Here is a 20895-nt window from a genome sequence, read left to right as displayed (position 1 = left end):
ATCGTTCCGGCAGAAGGCAGAGGCGCGGTGCTCCGGCAGAGGGCCGCGACATGGTGCTTCGGTAGTTGACGGTGGCGACCGATGGTGATGACATTTGCATCCGCTTTTCTCTCCCACTCTCGCACGTTTTTCCGGTTTTATTGAGTGCTGCGTTTTGAATAATGTTGAAGGCAGCTAGGGTTGAGAGGACTATGCTTAATCCATAACAAGGAGACTTGGGCCGGGTCTGGCCCAATTTGGTCAGATCTGGGCTTATTAATACAAATGATTTCAGTTTATTGTTGTGGGGCTCATTTTGTGCTCATAAGTTATTGAACAAGGATGATGGATTATGTTGGACCATGATTGGCCCAATTCGATATTTTTGGAGGGTCTTCTTTGGTTTGTTTAAAGTATTAGGGATTGCTTTAAATTCCGGACTCATTTATTTTAAGATTTGGGTTTAATTTTTTTCTCTTTTTTGGATTAACCCAATTTTCTTAAAATCATCTTTCATCATTTGTTATTTGGGCATATATTTATTTATTTAAGGTATTTGGACTAGCCTTAAATCTATGCATGCTCATACACTTAATTTCTATTATTGTGCAATTTGTTTGCTTTATATGAGTTCATATGCGTAATATATAGTTTTATTATTATGCGAATGTCAAATTATTCTTTAGAAGTGGATCCTCATTTTTAGGCAGCCTTAGTATATATAATTTTTTTTGCAAAATTTCGATCTTGGCTGCTATCATCGAGTGTGAATTCACTGAGCTTGGTTTCAACGGGAGCAATTACTTAGAAGTCCACGAGCGATGAGGCTTGGAAAGCTAAAAGCCTTAATTTTTCTTTTTCCTCGCCACCATATGAACCATGACCTGAAAAATGAATACCTTTCTGAAAAAAGATTCCTTTGCCTTATAAAAATCCCTGAAGGATAGCTTTAACTAGCAAATATTCCTAGCCCTTCTTTAGACACAATTTGATTGACTTAACTTGAGATTTCAAGATTTCTAAAGTCAGTGACTGATTATAATTTGGCTTCACACAAAATTGTGTCCCAATTTAACTCTGCACCTGTGCCCGAAGCACACAATGTTGCTCATTCATGCAACACCAAGAGGGACCGAGGAAGAGGTCGCGATAGGAATCAAGGCAAAGGTGGCAACAGTAACTCCCGAAACCATAATACACAGCAATATGATCCAACTCGTCGAGGACAACCACTTTCATACAATTTGACCTCTGGCCCAACAACGAGTATGCTTCAAGTGCGGGTGTACAGGGCACTGATCAAGTACGTGCCACACCCCGAAGCATTTTGTTGAAAACTACCAACAGATTATAACAATCACGATAATGAGAAGCAAAAGGTTGAATCCAACTATGCTGCATTGCCTGAAGCAAACACTCTTGTTGGTAATAATGTTGATCTACTGAAACACGAGCTCAAGGTTTGATCATTATCTACAAACCTCTAACTTCTTCCTTCCATTTGATAAATGTTTTCTATTGTGGGCTCCAGAAGAGCGTCACTCATACTAACTAAGGGTACTTGTTTAAAAATAAAAATAAAAAAGCACTCATATACCCTTAATGAAAAGAACGTTGCTTCATATGATCATAATTCTGGCCCAACAGCAAATATGCTTCAATTGTTGGTTAAAAAGGCACCGATCACGTGCGTGCCACATCTCGAAGCATTTTGTTGAAACCTAAATGAACATCACAATGTTGAATCCAATCAAGTTGCCTTGCCTGAAGCAAACGCTCTTGTTAGTTATATTGATGACCTACTTTTTCATTCAACATCATTTCAGTGATGTTTTATTTTGGAAGATCTTTATACAAACATCTAACATCTAGCTTCACTGTTACTCCTTCAATTTTTTTATAAATTGAAATGCCTTCATCCGATCAAATATCCTACTTTGATCAAATATCCTTCATCTGATGAGTAGACATATGTTACTCGTTCATTATGATCTAAAAAGATGGATATATATGATCTAGTACCTTATGGATAATGCCTATTTTATGGATTATCCTATGAACTTCGTCCTTTTTCGACGATTATTATATGACATTAAACATTAAGGCGGAGTATCAAGTACCTTATGCTCATACCCAAATGGTTTAGCTAATTAATAAAGTTATGGGTTATTACTAAACCATTATTTTTCAACTTTTCAATGTGCCGGATACTTGGTGGGGAAATTCTATATTTATGCTAAAATTTTCGGCACACTGCATATCCTTATTCCCCCTTACATCTAATACGTGGTTTTCAAAAAAAACATTTCCCAAATCTGCGTTTCTATTCTTATGAATGCAGTCTAATCTATTACATAACCACCATAGCGTATCCATCTAAACCTCCATCTATTGTCTCCAATATTTAAAGCCCCTGAGAGAGACGCGATTGATACGCTGACTGCATGAAGATCGGTTCACGGCATTAGGGGGAGATATGATCAAAATTGAAATGGAATGCCAAGAAATTTCATGAAATGATCTTCAAAAATTAAATCCACGTACCAATTAGACTGAACTGGAAGTTCAGAAAGAAATCAAACATATCTGCCAAATAATCTTTTTCATAAAAAGAGTGACTAGGTCCCATACATATTCCCCAAAATTGGACCATATATATCTATCAATACTCCTTGACGCCAGAAGCGCGGGAGATTCATTGGGATAGAAAAATAAAGAATCAACTAGATCTAGTAAAGAATTTATGTCACTCTTGAAAATCTTAGAGCTCTTGAAAATCTTAAAAAAAAAGTTATATCTTTATAACGATCGTCCAAAAGACGAGAAAACCCAGTAAATTTATAAGGTGCACCAAATATACATAATACTGGGTTGCGGAACAACCAGATATAAATATCCTTGGGAAATGGCTATAATCTGGTTAACTTTGAAAATTACTTTTATATATATGGGAGAAATTCTTGAAAATATTATAAGTTGTCGACAACACAGTTGCCTTCAAATTGCTCATATTATATGACAATCTGGATCCAGAACTAGGTGCCAGAAGCGCCTAGGTTGATTAATATATAGAGAGAGCAATTGAAGGCATATACATCTCAACTCGCTAATATATTCCTTTTGTACACCATTGAAGTATTAACCCTGTAGGTTACAAATGGTGTTTGCATGAAGGAAAACAAGAATGATAATGTGGTGAGATATAAAGCGAGTCTGTAGCCTAAGGGTTCACGCAGAAACCCAGAATCAAGTATACTCTCCCATGATAAATATTATTAAAAGTTCCGCTACATGATTGGCAGAATAATTCTAGATATGCAGCTTATTAAAGTCATGACCTAGAAATTATGGGTCATTAGACACTAATGTTTATATGAAAATCCTTGATGGATTTATAATTCTCAAAAATGAAAGAGAATAAATATCACAACACGTTTGTTGTTGAAGTACAATTGCTTTACTCAAACTTAAAATAGTGAAGCAATTGATTGAGTAATTTCCTCTTAAAATAGGAAATTATAGAAATGAATATGTACCAGTAGGTACTTATTAAGGGGCTTATTGGAGATGGAGAATCAAGTATTACATCGACCTGTAGATCGAGCATTTCCTTAAAAGAAATTTTACATACTATTTAGTCTATGTCCAAATAATCTCCCGAAGTAGATAAAGACCATTTTTACCTAAAAGGATACTTCAGGACCAGAAGTCCGCTGCTTCAAAACGTCATTTTTTTTTACCTTTTCTTTGAGACCGAAAATTTCCAAATTCGCGTATTTTTTGTAAAGAGCGATTTGGTGATTCTCCTAGAAAGAAAAGGAAATGATGTTAAATAATATCCATTAATATCCTTACGGTATAAAATATGTCTTTCGAGAAGTCATTTGAATATTGGCATTCTGTTAAATGTCATGACTTGAATTGATATATTATAAATCAATTTAAGCTTTAAAGCATCTTAAGCCTAAAGAATAATACTTGTTCTTGTAGATGTGCTTTGTACATTTTCATCTCATCATTACTCTATTATGTTCTCGCTTGGTTATAGCGACTGTTAAGTTATGCGATGAGATTAGGAATAGCAAGTCAAGGTACAAATATTCATATTGATGCTTTTTGACATGAAGTCATCATACTTGGACAAATGAACGTATATAGGTTTCATGATATAAACTCCAGAAGAGTGATAAAATATTTGTCCAAAAGATTTGCTCCAGTGACAAGTTAGCAAATGTACACCTACAAAATATGCATAAGATTGATATGCGTAGGTAAAGAAAATTATTATATTTAGGGGGAGCAACAAAATATAAACTATAAATAATTTTTATTGGTCCAGATGATCATGAGAAAATATGATAAAATCTAATGACAATCCTGAAGATTGTGCCACATCCCTTGATAAATTATAATGACAATCCTGAAGATTGTACCATATCCCTTCTCTTTTGAAACAATGATTTTACTTTAAACAATGTAGAATTTGAAGATTGTTATCTTCAGGGGGAGACGAGAAGTACATTCACTCGAGTCAATCTTGTAGATTGATTAATCCTGTAGATTGGGTCTTAAAAGGACTAATAGTTGCACTTTTTGCAGCGTGTATATTCACTCGAATCAATCCTGTAGATTGGGTCTTAAAAGGACTAATAATTATAATTTTTGTAGCATATACATACCATGTACTCTTTTCCTCACTAGGTTTTTCCCAATGGGTTTTTCTAGTGTGGTTTTTAACGAGGCACGAGTATGATATAGTAATGTCAATTGGGGTGTTGCAAATATATAAATACTTAAATAGACGAACCCCGAAATCCTGAAGATTATGCCCTGAAGGCTTACGGTTGTACTCTTTTTCCCTTAAACTAAGTTTTTCCCACAGGGTTTTCTTAAGTTATGGTTTTTTAATGAGGCAACCCGTACCATATATGATTCTGCAAATATCATGTACTCTTTTCTTCAACTAGGTTTTTCCCACGTGGTTTTCCTAGTGAAGTTTTTTAACGAGGCATGAATGTATTCAAATATACCATCTATATACCTTGTACTATTTTCTTGTCTAGGTTTTTCCCACAGGATTTTCCTAGCAAGTTTTTAACGAGGCAAGGTCATGGATACATAATGTCCAAGGGGGAGTGTTATAAAGTATTTCTTAATAATGTGGACATTATGAGTAGCTTTTGTAACAGTTGTAACGCTCATATTTATATCTATCATTTACTGCTTTCCGTTACAAATGTATTATATATATCTCTTCCTTGTACTCAAATGAGTAGTTGGTATAATGGAATCTTTACTCCTCCTTCACCCATATCTCTTGTTCTATATTTTACTTTTATCTTTTATATTATTGATACAAATGCTACAATCCACCGGTTAGGAGCTAAAGGCCAACGGGCACAAACAACATTACAACAGCTAGGAATTTTTTTGATTGATGAATAACAATCTAATTTCTTGTATTTTGATACTACAATTGCAATATCACCAATTGCAATATCAATTTGTCTTGACTATTTTCATTACTGTTGTTTATGCATAAAGAAGTTTTTTAAAGTTAAAGTTGTTGAAATCTTACTTATGATCAACTATATTGTAAAAAAGACTCAATGAATTTGTGAATAATTTTACATCTAAATATGGCCGAAGAAGAAGAAGAATGTCACTTTTCAAGTGAAATTTTGAATTATAAATTTTTTATAGACTATTGTATATTTTGGTACAATACAATATATCTTTTATATATTTACAATTATACAAAAAAAGGGCCAATGTTAATTTTCGTACAGGACCCCAATTTTCTTAGGAACGGCCCTGATATATATATATATATATATATATATATATATATATATATATATATATAGAATTAGGTTCTGGTGCGGTTAGGGTGCCCAGGTGCGGTTGTGCGGTTTAATTTGGGCCATTCATCTCGCTTAAATCAACGTCCAGGATTGTCAAAATTTAAAAAAAAAAAAAACGCGGTGACAATTTTGTAATTTTTGCATTTAGGTCAAAATTAAGGTGAACGGATCTGTGATTAATGTGTGCGTGAGTTTTGTATATAAGATGCGTGAGGTTTGTGTGTAAGGTGCGTGAGTTTTGTGCTTAATGTGCGTGGAGTTGTGCTCAACGTGAGTAGTTTTTAAAACTTAAAGTGTGGACTTTTGTGCTTAAGGTGCGTGAGATTTGTTCTTAATGTGAGTGGAGTTGTGCTTAATGTGCGTAGGATTTGTGCTTAATGTGTGTGAGGTTAGTGATTAATGTCAGTAATTGTTGAAACTTAAGGTCTGTGAGTTAATACATAAAGTGCGTGGGTTTTGTTCTTAATGTGCGTGAGGTTGTGCTTAATGTGCGTGGATTTTGTACTTAATGTGCGTGAGTTTGTGCTTAAAATCTAACAGTTAAAGTGCGTATTTCTATCACTTAAGGTGTGCCATTTTTAGCTTATGCTTCTTTCTTCCAGACACATGAAAAACTAGTGGGTGGTTTTGAGAAGGGGAGCTGCTCCCGTGATAGTGGTGCTAGTGTTCGTGCATTGGAGTCTCAGGATGGAGAGGATGATGACTTTGACACTCTGTTTGAAGATGCTTTTGGGATCAGGATTCCGGATTCTCCTAGCGTTGGCAAGCAGAAAAAGAAAAAGAAGAAGAAGAACTGAAGGGAGACAAGTGATGCATAATTTCTGGGCTCGCTTTTCCGGTGGAAATCAGGTGGCCGTGCTTTTTTTTTTTTTTTTTTTTCCAGTTGGCGAGCGCGTGCCTTTTTTTTTTTTTTTTTTTTTTTAATTTTCATTGATTTGAGCTGTTGATCTAAATTTGATCAACTGTTCAGATCTAACCGCACAACCGCACGGATCCGCACCTGAACCCTTCCCTATATTGTATTTTTTGGGGTAACGAAATAAATTAGCAATCATTACTATCTTTTTGTGTATCGCGTGTGTATTGAAGGTACGCACAAGATAAATAATATTCATTCTTTTTAAAAGGTTGAACCCCAATTTTAAGGGTGCCCACATCCCGGCCTGACAGATAAATAATATTCATGTGAGACTAATAGGTTGTTTGGTTTAAAGATGGAAATTAGGGAGAAAGAATTACAATTTTACAGGGCGTTTGGTTGGAGAGGGTGAATTACGTGGGAAAGGAATTGCAATTTCATGGGAGATGAATTACTGGAAATAAAGTGAGAATTTAAATTTCAGTGTTTGATTTACAGAAATAGAATTACTGAAAATTTCAATTCCAATGTTTGGTATACATGAGAATTGAAAGGGAATAAGTAGTATAAAGTCAAAAATATCCATTGTTGTTGTTAGGCATTAATTTTAAGTTAAAAAAGGAAGGGGTAATTTTGTCTCATCACTATCTTTTTTTCTTCCTAAAATCCCAAGAATTAAAATCCTAAGGAGACATGAGATTTTAATTCCATGAAAATAGGAGAATTGCAATTCCCCCTTTCAACCAAACAAAGGAATTTTGTGGCCTTTGGAATTATGTGGAAATTAAGTGGGAAGGGAAATTCCCTTCAACCAAACGCCCTGTTATATGAAAAGAATAGTGTAGGAATTTAAATTTCAATTATTGATTTGTAGAAATAGAATTACTGACATTTCAATTCTAATATTTGGTATTTATGGGAATTGAAATGGATTAAAAGAATAATAAGTAATATAAAGAATAATAAATAATATAAAGATCAAAATTCGAAGAAGGCCGTTGGCTCTGTGCAAGTCCAAATCCTGGAAAATGACTTCTCCAAAAAAGATACATAATTAATTTTTCTTTGACAGGAAGTCAATTTCCTTTTGAGTTTAAATTTTTTCTATAGCCAAACACTGAAAATCCGAAAATTAATTTCCAACACACTCTAAGAAAAAAAATGAAATTAAGCGTAATTACAATTTTCTTCAACCAAACAAAGAAATTTGTTTGCCTTCAGAATTAAATGAGAGTAGAATTCTAATTCCCTCTAACCAAACCTAAGTAACACATTTTCAATGATGAAGAACAAAATTTCATGGATTTACACTCAAAGACCAAGTGAAAAGAAAAACAATAATTAAAGAGCAAAATTAGAATTAACACAAATATACATCAAAATATTTAATTTTTATAAAGTAAATATGTCTGTATATTTTTTGTTGGGTACAGTTATATACATATTGGAATAAATTTTGATTCCAATTTAGTGCTCTCGGTAAGAAGAAGATGGTTGTAAAGCCTCAAGCGGTCAAAACGGTTATGTAACACATTTCTGTAACCACTATATTGCAAAAGTGATATGTATATAGACCAAAATGGTGAATTCTTGATACCAAAAGCAAAGACTAGTGACTAAAAGTAGGATAAGCAGAAAGAAAAAATTGGCTTACAACAAGTGGAAGCAGAAGGCAATTTGTATGGAAAATCATCTAAGGCATCCTAAATTTTCCAGATGCTTTTGATTTGATTTAGCTCCAGAGGAAAGTTTCGTATCTTCAATGCCAGTTAAGCTTTCCTATCTTTGAAGCTTCTAATCCTCCTTTGATGGTGTGGCATTGGAGCATCTGCAGAATCGGGTGTTGAAGGAAGTGCCCAACCTCGTCCCCTTCTTGGTTCTCCACTCTGAGCTCTCCTTCCAGCTCCTACATACAGAAAGATATAATTTTTTTGGTAGAATAAGCAAAGCTAAACAAGATTACATAGATCTAGGACAAGTCAGAACGCAGAAGAATAATGGGTTGACTCCATTTGACAGGACAGGGAAAATGACCAGACCAAACCAAACTGTTGAGAGGCCAACACAGATGTTTTTAGTGAATGGTTTAAGCCCCCATCAACTGTGAGGAAGAACTCCAAAAGCATCAGCTTTCATTAGTGTGTATAACAGTCAAGAATCCTCGACTGTCCAAACAGATGGACACTATTAGGATAAAACGCTTACCACTTACGTTTAAAGTTATAGTTCGTAGTGAAAACACAACTTTATTTCCTGATACCGTCACACATTTTCGAGACGGGTGTTGAACTTGGCCTTTACCGGCCTCCACCCAACAGACATATAAAATGGGAGGTGGGGGATTTGGAATGGCAAACAGAACAAACTGTTATTATATAAACCCCATCTTGTCCATTTTAAAATCATCACTGAAGTCTGAAATCAAGGAATGCTGAAAACCAACAGAGTGAAGATGCTCTCATTCTCACCTGTGGCACCACGGGTGTTTAAACCCTCACTCCATCCAGGAAGACGCATTTTAGATTTAGCCCTCCAAGCCTCCTCGAAATTAGTAAGTTCATCTACAAGGTCAAATTTTCAGCAAGAAGTTGATGAAAATTTTGAAAGAATAAAGCAAAATAGTGACTGCTGTTTTACCTTCATGGAGATTGTGCAAGGTCTGCATTGTGTCCACCCTACCATCTGGGTTGAGTTTCCGCATGACAGAATGACCCTATAATCATACACTGTGATCTATAAGGTGCTACAAGGAGAAAGTTTGTATCTGCATCAAAGTTGCAGAATAAAGTCTTAAGATCAACTCAAATACCTTATCATGGATTCCCCTTGAGATCTTGTGCTTGGCTTTACCAGTTGCTGAATTAGCTTCTTTGCTTTCTTCAAATGTGAACTGTTAGTCCAATGCAAATTAAGGCCACAGCCATAAAAAGGGGGTGAAGGAAGGCCAAAAAAAAAAAACTATGATTATTTTAAACACTAAAAAATTTACTCACACCATCACTTCCTGTCCTCCTGGTTGTAGATGAGGTATAATATGTTCCATTTGCACCACCATAAGTAACAGTTGAGCTACTATGGAAAGTGAAACTATGAGCCCGGCGCTGTGATGGACAATTATTTATCCACCCAAGCTCATTCCCATATTGAGTTTTCTTACTCCTCCTCTCTATCACAATAATACAATAATCAACCACCATGCACTCCAAAATCAAACAAAGAAAACAACTAAACAAGGGAAGCGGATATAACAGATGTATAAAAATAAGATGTACTGTAGGACAAAAAATAGCAGACACCTCCAATTTCATCATCTGGGACCTCAACAAAAGGCTCATTAATCGATCTCCTCTGTCTCTGTTTTCGTGTATTGTCGTTCTTCTCTGTGCCTTTCTCTTCTTCATCATTATCATCATCAGAGCTTAACTCTTCAATTATAGGCCCCCTAGATCTAGGGGGCTGAATGGTTTGCTGTTCATGGAATACATTTGGACTCAAGCCCACAAATGGATCTCTATTAGCACCAAAAGAGCTGGACTCCAACATTCCCCCAAATGGGTGTTGGAAGAAAGGATCATCAAAGGGATCCCTCCCACCGAAAACACTAGGCATCAAACTTCTGTGATGACCAAAACCATCACCAAAGCCAGAGAAAGGGTCTCTTCCTCCCTGCATTTTCTACTTGTGATTACCCTGAAAATTTAAACTGGTATGATCAATCATTAAACTGAAACTTGTAACATAAAATGAAATTAATGGTAAAAGAACAAATGCCACCAATATATAAGCATCAAACACATACACACATCGATCTATGTATACTCGGAGGCACCAAAATTGAACTACAAAAATGATTACACAACTCAAAGAACCCCATAAAAGATGACGGACATCAAGCAAACAACAAGTTCGATAAAGCGCAAATACAGCATCCAAAAAACGCCAACATGAAGAGTTCATTCAACAAAGGTCCACGATCCACAACATCCACATTAAACAACTCTTCTCACCATCGCTTATTCAACCATCTCCTGATTTCTAGAACGAAAAACCATCACTACAAATATTATATCAACCGAGTCTTAGAAGCCTGCTATTATCAATCTCAGCGATACACACGTCTATGTCTATATGTTTACTGCATTTCATATTTTCATCAAGATAAAAGATGTACAGAATCCTCAGAAGAGCAAAATCATTCTAACTAGGGATATAAACCACAACCAAAAGCGTTATCCATCACGCCATTTGCCATTCCTACAACGAGACGATCACTGCTATCTCGACGTAAACTCAGGATAATCCACAACCAAAATTGAGAAACAATCCATCCACGATCAGATAGCACAAAGAAAGCAAGCAATAAATAAACCTTAGAAATTCGAAATATCACGAAACGAGGCCTATCAAGGCGATAAAAACGAATCAAAACTTTGTCATCCCGGCCGGAATCATAGGCTACAAATATCTGAAATGCAGGAAAATATTGAGAAAAACAAGAGAATACCTGCTGAAATTCAGATTCCGACGATCATGGAGAAGACTCAATAGAGGAGGAAGAGGCGGTATGGTCGTTACCGATATCTTTGGCTTTCTATATATTTGCAAAAAAAAAAAATAAATAAATAAATATAAATATACAAATGTATCTCTTAAATTTGTAAGTAATCTTATTACAGCATCAAACAACCCATGTGCATTTTTATTTGTACGTTTTCGCAGGAATTTGTTGTTTTGAGGAAGTAAAAAACAAAACAAAAGTTTATTGATGATTGCGGTTTTCACTTTGGTTCTCAAATTTAAAATTAAATTTTGTTGTAAACTCTAATTATGGACATTATTCTAACATTAATGATATGATTGGTAACGGCTTTATATTTATGGTATGATCTTATAATAGCTGTTATATATATTGATGTAGTGATGTACAGAGTTCAGGAATGAATAAGAAATCTCTTTCCTCTGTTCTTTATTTTCTTCTTCCAATTTTTACTGTTCTTCGCGAGCTAAAGGCCTGCAAACAAATCTGCATTACAACACGTTATCAGCATGCTCTAGGAGAAAAACTATTCTTTCCGGCTGAAACCTTGCAACGCATTTTTCGGCGCCGGCGGTCCTGGAATCGACGATATGCTCCAGCCATCCTCTCCGCCTCGTTGAGGAGGTCATGGAGGTGAGTCAGCTGCCTCCAGATTCGGTGGAACGAGAGTTAGATCGCGTCCGTGAAATCTTGTCCGAGTTGCGACGTAGGGGCGTCACTTTGTCACCATCGGTGATCCGCCGGCTTCAGACTGGTGATGAAGATCCGATCTGTCAACCCCACCCCTCCGATGATCTTCAATTTTGTCAAAGCAGGCCCACCGTCGACCGATCCTATTACTGGAGTCACGATTCCATCAGAGAATCCAATATCGCAGAGAGCTAGCGATGTTGCTGAAGCATGAAGCCGCCCCCGACCGCGAAAAATCGATGAATCGATAGAGTCGGCGACGAAGGCTGTATTTGCATTGGTGCTTCCGACACCGAGACATGTCGAAGAAGACGGTGCTGGAGGAAGGCTTGTGACTGTGATTTTGCCGCAGAATGAGTGTCTCAAGCCCAGCGATTCCGCAGAATGAGTTACCATCAATTTCACTTATGATTCCAGGGGACTGTAAATTGTCTGTGGGGGTTGTCTGGAACTTCCAATACATTGTCAATATCTAGCTGATCCATAAGCTTTGATAGATTTAGAGAGAAAAAAAATGTTGCGATACCAAAGCACAGTATAAGCTGCTGATTGTCACCCTTGAATTAGCATGATTATTTTTGCTAATTTCTTCTACCGTATAGTAAGGAATTCTCTATAGCTGGCTATTCGAGAATAATATTGCTGCCCACGTCATCATCGGCTCACTATGTTGAAAGCTAAGTATTTTTAAGATACATTATGTTGTTCTAATATGCTGTATATATACAAATTTATATATTAAATTATCATGGATACTAATATTGTATCTTATTAGAACTTATTAATGGTGAGGGGTGTTTTGGAGCTTAGGAGGTGGCATTAAGCATCTCGGTGATTTGTCAAACTTGATAATATGAAGTTTCATTATTGCTAACGAAGCTGCAATTCATATAAGAAGAGAAGGAATTGAACAATCTTGCAACAACAGGAAATATGTCGAGGAACTTCAATTCCTGGGAAAGCTAGCCACTAGTGATCGGTTTTGCAACTGGAGGGCACAAATTTTTGGATAGTGCCTCACGAACCTTGCTACGCGCTATAAGCTAAGTGCCTATATTTAATTCTTCTGATCTATGAAAGATATATGCATATATTTATGTGTGATAAATAATTATTATAATGTATGTGCATGACTCAATTGAAATAAATATGCACTTCTAAATGCTATATACATCACATATTGAATATGCTTCTCCTTATTTGACAAATTTTAGCATGTAATTAATCTCTTGATTAGGCTCATATAAGAGAATTTGTTGTCTCTCTTGTTGGCATTTAATTATTTGCTATAGGCGACGGGAAACTTGTTAGGTTGCACCTGTTGTTGCTAAACCTTAACTTGTTCTTGGTATAACAATTACATGATATGAGCCTGAATGTTTTGATATAACACCCTACGTTTTAAGAGAGATTATACCTTCAATTTTTAGACAATAGCATTGCCCAGAAGGCGACAAGTCATAGCGCTAATTAGAATATAACAGCACTAGGACAATCTCTTAATGAAAATTGACTTGTTATTTATTTAGAAGTCAATTGATTATTTGTCCAAGTTTAAGCTTATTTATGGTGCTAGTCTTTATTTTAGAAATCTATATACATGAGTCTCGGACATTGAAATAAATCAAAAATCTGAATACCCAAACAAGATGATAGTGCATAATTTTTAATATAGTTTTGCCCAGAAGGTAAACACTAAGAGCACTAGTTTTTATTGTCACCCTTTGGCCTAAGCCCTATATTTGATCGGAAAAGATCCATAGACCCTAAGTCAATCATTGAAGGATTACTATGAGTCTATAATATATAAATTATGAATTATTATGATCCCTCAATGCATACAATGCATGGTCCGAACAGTTAATTGAATTTTACTTCTCGAAGTTCACTTCCCAGATTTTACTGCTTGGATTTTACTTCCATAATTTTACCTCTCGGATGGTACATGAATTCGTTGTACTCTAGTAGAAGTACATGACCAAAACTATTTTAAACATTGCCATGTATGATAGTCACATAGTACTCCAGTAGTAGTACATGACAAAATTATACTAAGTGCTTTGAGTGTCGTCGATTTTGAAAGACACCAAAACTTAACTTTTATGGAAATAAACTCTTTGAGTTTTAAATCTTTCCTACTTGACAGTGTGCTTGGTCATTGGGTTATTTATCTAATAAGGCCGGGAAGACCTCGAAAGGGGATTGACCTTTGGGTGACTAATGACTCATGAATGAAGTCTGCAACTTCTATTTTTTTTTAATGTTATGTTACTCTGCAAAAATGCTATGTGATTGATTGCTAAAAGTGATTCACATCATGTTGGTTTGCCTAAAGCAAACAAATTGTGAATATTTGATGACTTCTCATATGTTTATGAATTTTGAGATCCTGAATGGTCTCACCATCTATACATTTATTTGACGTTTAACATATTTAAGATGGTTGTGTACTCGTATAATTAATATGTATGCTTTCTTTATTTGGACATATATGATTGCATATACGTCTGAGTACTTATATGTTGCGATCCTTTTTAAAATTTTAAAGACCCAAATTCTTTTAAATTATGGCATGAACAATTGGGTCACTTAGAGCAACCATAAAGAGTCAGATATTGGAATTTCTTTCCCATATATGAGTAAATTATAAAGCATGAGTGAATGAGAAATTACCAAATTATCTATTTTTGGGGATATTTGTATTAATTCAAATCTGACTCACTGCATATCGTAATTATTCTCCCATACACATAGTACGTGGTAGAATTAAACTTTTCCCGGTCTGCGTTTCTAGTCTTAGTATGTAGTCCATTTTATTGTATCACCACCTCAAGCGTATCTCTATGGGCTATAAACCTCCGTCTGCTGTTTAAATACCTAGAGCCCATTATAGGGGATCAAAAGATACGCTGACTACATACTTAATGAAGATTGTTTCTTGGCATTAGGGGGAGATAATAGATTAAATTTTAATGGAATGCCAAGAAATTTTATAGAATGAAAACATCTTCATTATTAAAAATCCATGTACTAGTTAAACTGAACTAGAAGTTCAGAAGATAACCTCTATTTGCGATATTAGCAAATAATTTGCCAAATACATCTATTGATCATACCGATCATAAAAGAGTGACTAGGTCCCATATACTTTCCCCAACTTGGACCAAATATATCTACCGATACTCCTTGACGCCAGAGGTGTAGGAGATCTATCGGTGTAAAAGTTAAGAATCATAATACTAGATCTAGTAAATAAACATTGTCACTCTTGGAAAAGCTTGAATAATTTAGTCTTGGAGACGCACGCCCAGATGACGAGAAACCCTAGTCAATTCATGGGTGCACCAAACAAACATAATACTAGGGATGCGGGACAACCAGATGTGATCTGAATAGTTATGGGAAATGTCTAGAATCTGGTTGACTTAAATATTGCCATGAACAATTATAAATATGGGAGAAATTCTTGAAAAATGTTATAAGTTGTCGACAACACAATTGCCTTCAAATTGCTCATATTATATGACAATCTGGATCCAGAACTAGGTGCCAGAAGCGCCTAGATTGATTAACGTATAAAGTGAGCAATTAAAGGCATACACAGCTCAACTCGCTAATATATTCCTTTCGTATACCATTGAGGTATTAACCCTGTAGGTTACAAATGGTGTGGAAAGAAAAAGAATAACGAGGTGATAAGTTATGAAGCGAGTCTGTAGCCTATGGGTTCACGCAGAACCCTTAATTGATTTTAATCAAATATACTCTCCCACGATAAATGGCATTAAGTTCCGGTACATAATATTATTGGCAGAATAATAATAAATTTAGATATGCAGTTAATATTTATTTTGAGAAATCCCCGATGGATTTATAATTCCCGAAATGAGAATTTAAGTGTCATTATTTACTCTTTAAAGGGTTGCGAATGGAGTTAATATCCTCATTGAAGGAATAATATGTACCATTGTGTGCTCGATAAAGGGTTGATAATGAACTTATTTATTATTTATTATTTATTATGTAAGTCAATATTGATGGTGGAAAACATCAATGAAATATATAAAGGGCTTGATGATGTCAGCCCATATCTAAAGACGGAGTTTTTTGAAATAAAAGGCTTGTGAAAGCTAAGTATTATCTCGACTTGAAGATCGAGTTTTTCCATTGAATGAATTTTATACACCAGTTAACCTATTTTTCACCAATCTATATGGTTAAGTATCATGGTTTCATCAAACTATAAGGTTGTCTAATAATCTCTTGAAGTAGATAAGGAATCGTTTGGACTCGAAGTTCTTTACTTCATTATCGTTGGAGCACTATTTTAGAATCAGAAGTTCCATAATCGCAACATGCATGATATTTGCAATGAAATAGCTAGCAGAATCTAGTGCTCCTGCAATGAATTACTTGAATAATGATTAACATATCATCCGGTATATTTAAGGTACAAAGACATGACATTTATGTAAGAAACTATGATACAATTTTAATAGGCTACTTGGATACTGGCTTTTTGTTTGATCCCCGTAATGCCAAGTCCCAAACTGGTTATACAATGAATTTTCCTTAATGTTCAAAATGACACTTGTGTTGCACAAATGTTATATGAGCTCTAGAAAAGCCATAAGATTATTGTACAAGATATTTACTCTAGTGACAATCCAGAAGATTTGCCCAATCTATTTCTACAATTTTTGAAATATATTTTATGCGTGAGATTTGAAGATTGTTATCTTGAGGGGGAGTATTATCTTACATAGATCAATCCTGAAGATTGGATCTTGACAACTGTACTCTTTTCTTTAGTTTTTTTTCCTCATGGGGGTTTTTTCCTTAAATCTAAGGTTTTTAATGAGGCAGCTAATCTAAAACAAGAATACACACACATCATGCACTCTTTTCCTCAACTAGGTTTTTCCCAAGTGGTTTTTCTAGTGAGGTTTTTAACGAGACATGAGTATGATATAGTAATGACAATGGGGAAATGTCGCAAAATAGTTGTTTATGTAGACAAACCCCAAAAATCCTGAAGATTATGCAAATTGTGCCTTGAAGGCTTATGATTGTACTCTTTTTCCCTTAACTAAGTTTTTTCCCACAGGATTTTCTTAAGTTAAGGTTTTAATGAGGCAATCAGTACAATATATGTTCTTACAAATATCATGTACTCTTTTCTTCAACTAGGTTTTTCCCACGTGGTTTTCCTAGTGAAGTTTTTAATGAGGCTTGAATATAATTACCCATAAATCTTGCACTCTTTTCTTTGTCTAGGTTTTTTTTCCCACAGGGTTTTCCTAGCAAGTTTTTAATGAGGCAAGATTATGGCAAAATAATGTCCAAGGGGGAGTGTTGTAAACTCTAATTATGGACATTATTCTAGCATTAATGATATGATTGGTAACGGCTTTATATTTATGGTATGATCTTATAATAGCTGTTATATATATTGATGTAGTGATGTACAGAGTTCAGGAATGAATAAGAAATCTCTTTCCTCTGTTCTTTATTTTCTTCTTCCGATTTTTACTGTTCTTCACGAGCTAAAGGCCTGCAGACAAATCTGCATTACAACAAATTTGATTTTGATGATTGAAAACGAGTGATGTTTAGTTTATCGTTAGGATTGGAGTAACACATCTTGGAATTAGATGCCAAAAAAAAAAAAAATTAAATAAACCAGATTATCTAATTTTAGATAGGGTGTTAGCGAACAGAGTTTTCAATAACTATTCATGTTTGTGTTCGATAAGCGTTCGTTTATGTTTGTTTATCAAGGTAAACGAACATAAATGAACGGTAAGTAAATTAATATTGTATAGAATATATTAATTTAGCAATATATTTGTTAGTCTAATATAATTTAAGGTTTTTGTTGGTTTATTAATTAATTATGTCAGGAAGCCTTTATGCATGAAAACAATTTGTGGCTATTACTCATTCAAGCAAATGATGAGGTATTTTAGGGAGAAGATGTGGATGGGTGATTCTCCATGTTCCAAGGGAAATTTGTGCAAGATTATTTGAAGAATTATCCAGTATAAATGCAAGTGAATCTCAAGAGATCAAAAAGCTGAAAAGATACGAAAGAGCTACGCCAAACCTCCCTGCTGTTTTAATGTTAAAAGTCTGTTAAGTTATTACATACTTATTTATTAGGGAAAATTGCATTTTTGGTCCCTGAGTTATACTCAAATTCTGACTAAGTTCCTGAATTATGACCGTATCCATTTTTAGTTCCTCAGTTATGAATAAAGTGGCATATTTGGTCCCTGACCGTTAAAACTGACGAAAAATTAAAAAATATTTAAAATTTGAGGGGTAAAATATGAAATTCACATTTTATTCTCCTTCTTATATCAAAACCACTTTCACAATATTATTTTTCACTTCTTAGTCTCTTATGTCAAGATTGTTCAATTAAAGTATATCAATAACTTTAGTATGACTTGTTAGGAACCTGGCTCTCGTATAACAAACTTAAGACTTATCACAAACAAAGAAGTACTTGATCGTTGTCTTCAGACGTGTGAAAAACATTATCCTATCAATTTTAAATTTTCTTTACTAAGCAACAAAGGTAATCAAACTAGAACTTTTGAGATACAAAATGATGTCAAATTTCTCAAGTTGCTTTTATGAGAAATTCACAAACGGAATAACTTGAGATTTTTAGTATGTAAAATTTTTTCATATGCAACAGTCAATAATCATTTTTAGAAGTTACAAAAGTTTTTCATATATGATTCTTGATTAAGTTACTGCAGAGAGCTTATGAAAGAATTTTATGTACTACAAATCCCAAGTTCTTCCCTTGGTGAATTTGTCATAAATATAACTGAGAAATTTGATATCTTCTTGTATTTCAAAAGTTATGGTTTCATTATCATTATGTTTAGTAAGGGAAATCAGAAACTTTTAGGATGGTGTGTTTTACATGCTTGAAGACAATGACCAAATATTCTCTTGTTTGTACTAAGTCACAGGTTCTTTATACGAGACTCATGTTACTAACAAGTCATAAAAAGATTTTGGAATGAAGAACCTTGAAATAGAATGCTAGGAAGTTGAAAATAATGTTGCAAAAGTGGTTTCAATGTAAGAAAGTGAATAAAATGTGAATTTCCTATTTTACCCTTAAAATATTAAATATTTTTTAATTTTTCCCTCAATTTTAACGGCCAGGGACCAAATGCGCCACTTCGCTCATAACTGAGGGACTAAAAATGGATACGGCCATAACTCAGGGACTGAGTCGTCACTACCATTATAACCCAGGGACCAAACTCGCCATTTTCCCTATTTATTATAGATGATTGTCTAGATTGATGCTGTGTTGTAGCTTTGGTGTTATTAAGAAGTGTAAGTCTTATAGACAGGTCCAAGAAAGGTGTCGAAGTACCAACTCAGAAGAAGATGATGATGATGATTGTTGGTATTGAAGATTAGGCCGTATAGTTGTTGTATGGAAATATGTTGAACCTTGTATCATCTGTGATCATCTAGTGGGGTTAGATTTTACCTTTGTGTGGCCCCACAGACGTAGGAAAAGCTCTCCAAACCGCGTGCACATATCTGGATCTATTTATTTTTCCTGCATTGTTTATATTTTGTATTTTGTTCCAAATACAGAACTAAATACGGATGGCTAATTTGCTTTAAAAACAAAGTAGGAATCAATTATGTTTACACCTGCATTCAAGACTCAAAAATTTACATGAACAAATTTTAAAGCTCGTTTCATAAATGGAGTCTGAACAATTGTAGGCAAATTTGTTAAGAGCTTCTGAACAAGCTTGTTTGTGTTCGTTTTATAATGTTCATTAATAAGCTCTGGCCATTGATCAAATCTAGATCAATGGCTCAAATCAATGAAATTTTTTAAAAAAAAAACAACGTGCGTCCTCCATTAATGCTCTAATTTGAAAACATCCATGTAGTAAACCCTAAAATAGGAATGATTCGAAGACCAAAATTTGAAAGTACTAATTTATCCATGTACTTAGCACCCTTTTGACGAATTACCTAATAGAGGACAATATTGAGCAATAATACAAAAGTCTAGGACTAGCTTATGACACCAAAGTCGTTTATGACAAAAATGAGAAAAACCACTATAATCGAGGACAATTTTAGGTATTAACTCATTTGAAATTACTAAATTATCCATGTATTTAACACCCTTTTTACGGATTACCTAACAGAGGACAATATTGAGCAATAACACAAAAGTCTGGGACTAGTTTATGACACCAAAGTCGTTTAGGACAAAATTGAGAAAAAACACTTACTTTACTAAAAACCGATTGAAAAATATTATTACTAAAAAATCAGAGGTTACCTAAAGTTATAAACCAATTAAACCGGTTGAAACCAGAAAAATAATAAAAGAAAAATATGAATAGACAAAAATACCCTTATTAAAAATAGGAAAAGTGATGAGAAGGACTAAAATTGTATAAAAGATAATAGTCTAGGGATGTTAAATGGCAAAAACGATAATCTGAGACTAAATTTGGAATTGCCACCAAAGACAAGGGACCTCTGGTGGAATGAACTCTCTCTCTCTCTCTCTCTCTCTCTCTCTCTCTCTCTCTCTCTATATATATATATATATATATATATATATATATATATATATATATATATATATATATATTGTTGCGTTCAAGTGCGAATGGCGGGCCCAGAGTGAAATGCGAATAATCCGCGCGCGTCACGTGTCCAGATCTCTAGGTACACCTATATGAAAGTAAGTGCACCCGATCAATGAATGTTAACAAGGCAAAATTATATGCACTTGTCGGTGAAAGTAGAGGCAAAATTACATGCACTTGTAGGTGAAAGTTGGTGCACTTGTAGGTGAAAGTAGGTGCACCCGATCAATGAATGTTAACAAGGAAAAATTACATTCAAGTAAAATGTATTACAAGTGCATGTAAAATGTATTATAGGTGAAAGTA

General features: G+C 34.6%; 1 protein-coding gene across 2 annotated transcripts; it reads right to left on the bottom strand.

Annotated features, from left to right (window-relative positions):
- Window positions 1-8196: 8196 nt before the first annotated feature.
- Window positions 8197-11284, bottom strand: LOC109186035. 2 transcript variants are annotated; one of them, XM_019335949.1, is made up of 7 exons: window positions 11207-11284; window positions 9999-10392; window positions 9696-9868; window positions 9512-9592; window positions 9340-9415; window positions 9171-9263; window positions 8197-8608 (listed from the first exon to the last, which is right to left on the bottom strand). In XM_019335949.1, exons 2-7 carry the CDS (start codon window positions 10372-10374, stop codon window positions 8472-8474), a joined length of 936 nt encoding a protein of 311 aa, XP_019191494.1. In that variant the 5' UTR covers window positions 10375-10392; window positions 11207-11284; the 3' UTR covers window positions 8197-8471. The 2 variants fall into 2 exon arrangements, with proteins under 2 accessions (XP_019191494.1, XP_019191495.1); XM_019335950.1 differs by lacking the exon at window positions 11207-11284 and adding an exon at window positions 11072-11161.
- Window positions 11285-20895: the final 9611 nt, after the last annotated feature.

Source organism: Ipomoea nil, unplaced genomic scaffold, assembly GCF_001879475.1.
Source record: "Ipomoea nil cultivar Tokyo-kokei standard unplaced genomic scaffold, Asagao_1.1 scaffold1376, whole genome shotgun sequence".
Classification (NCBI taxonomy): domain Eukaryota; kingdom Viridiplantae; phylum Streptophyta; class Magnoliopsida; order Solanales; family Convolvulaceae; genus Ipomoea; species Ipomoea nil.
This window is presented reverse-complemented; position numbering and strand designations above follow the sequence as displayed.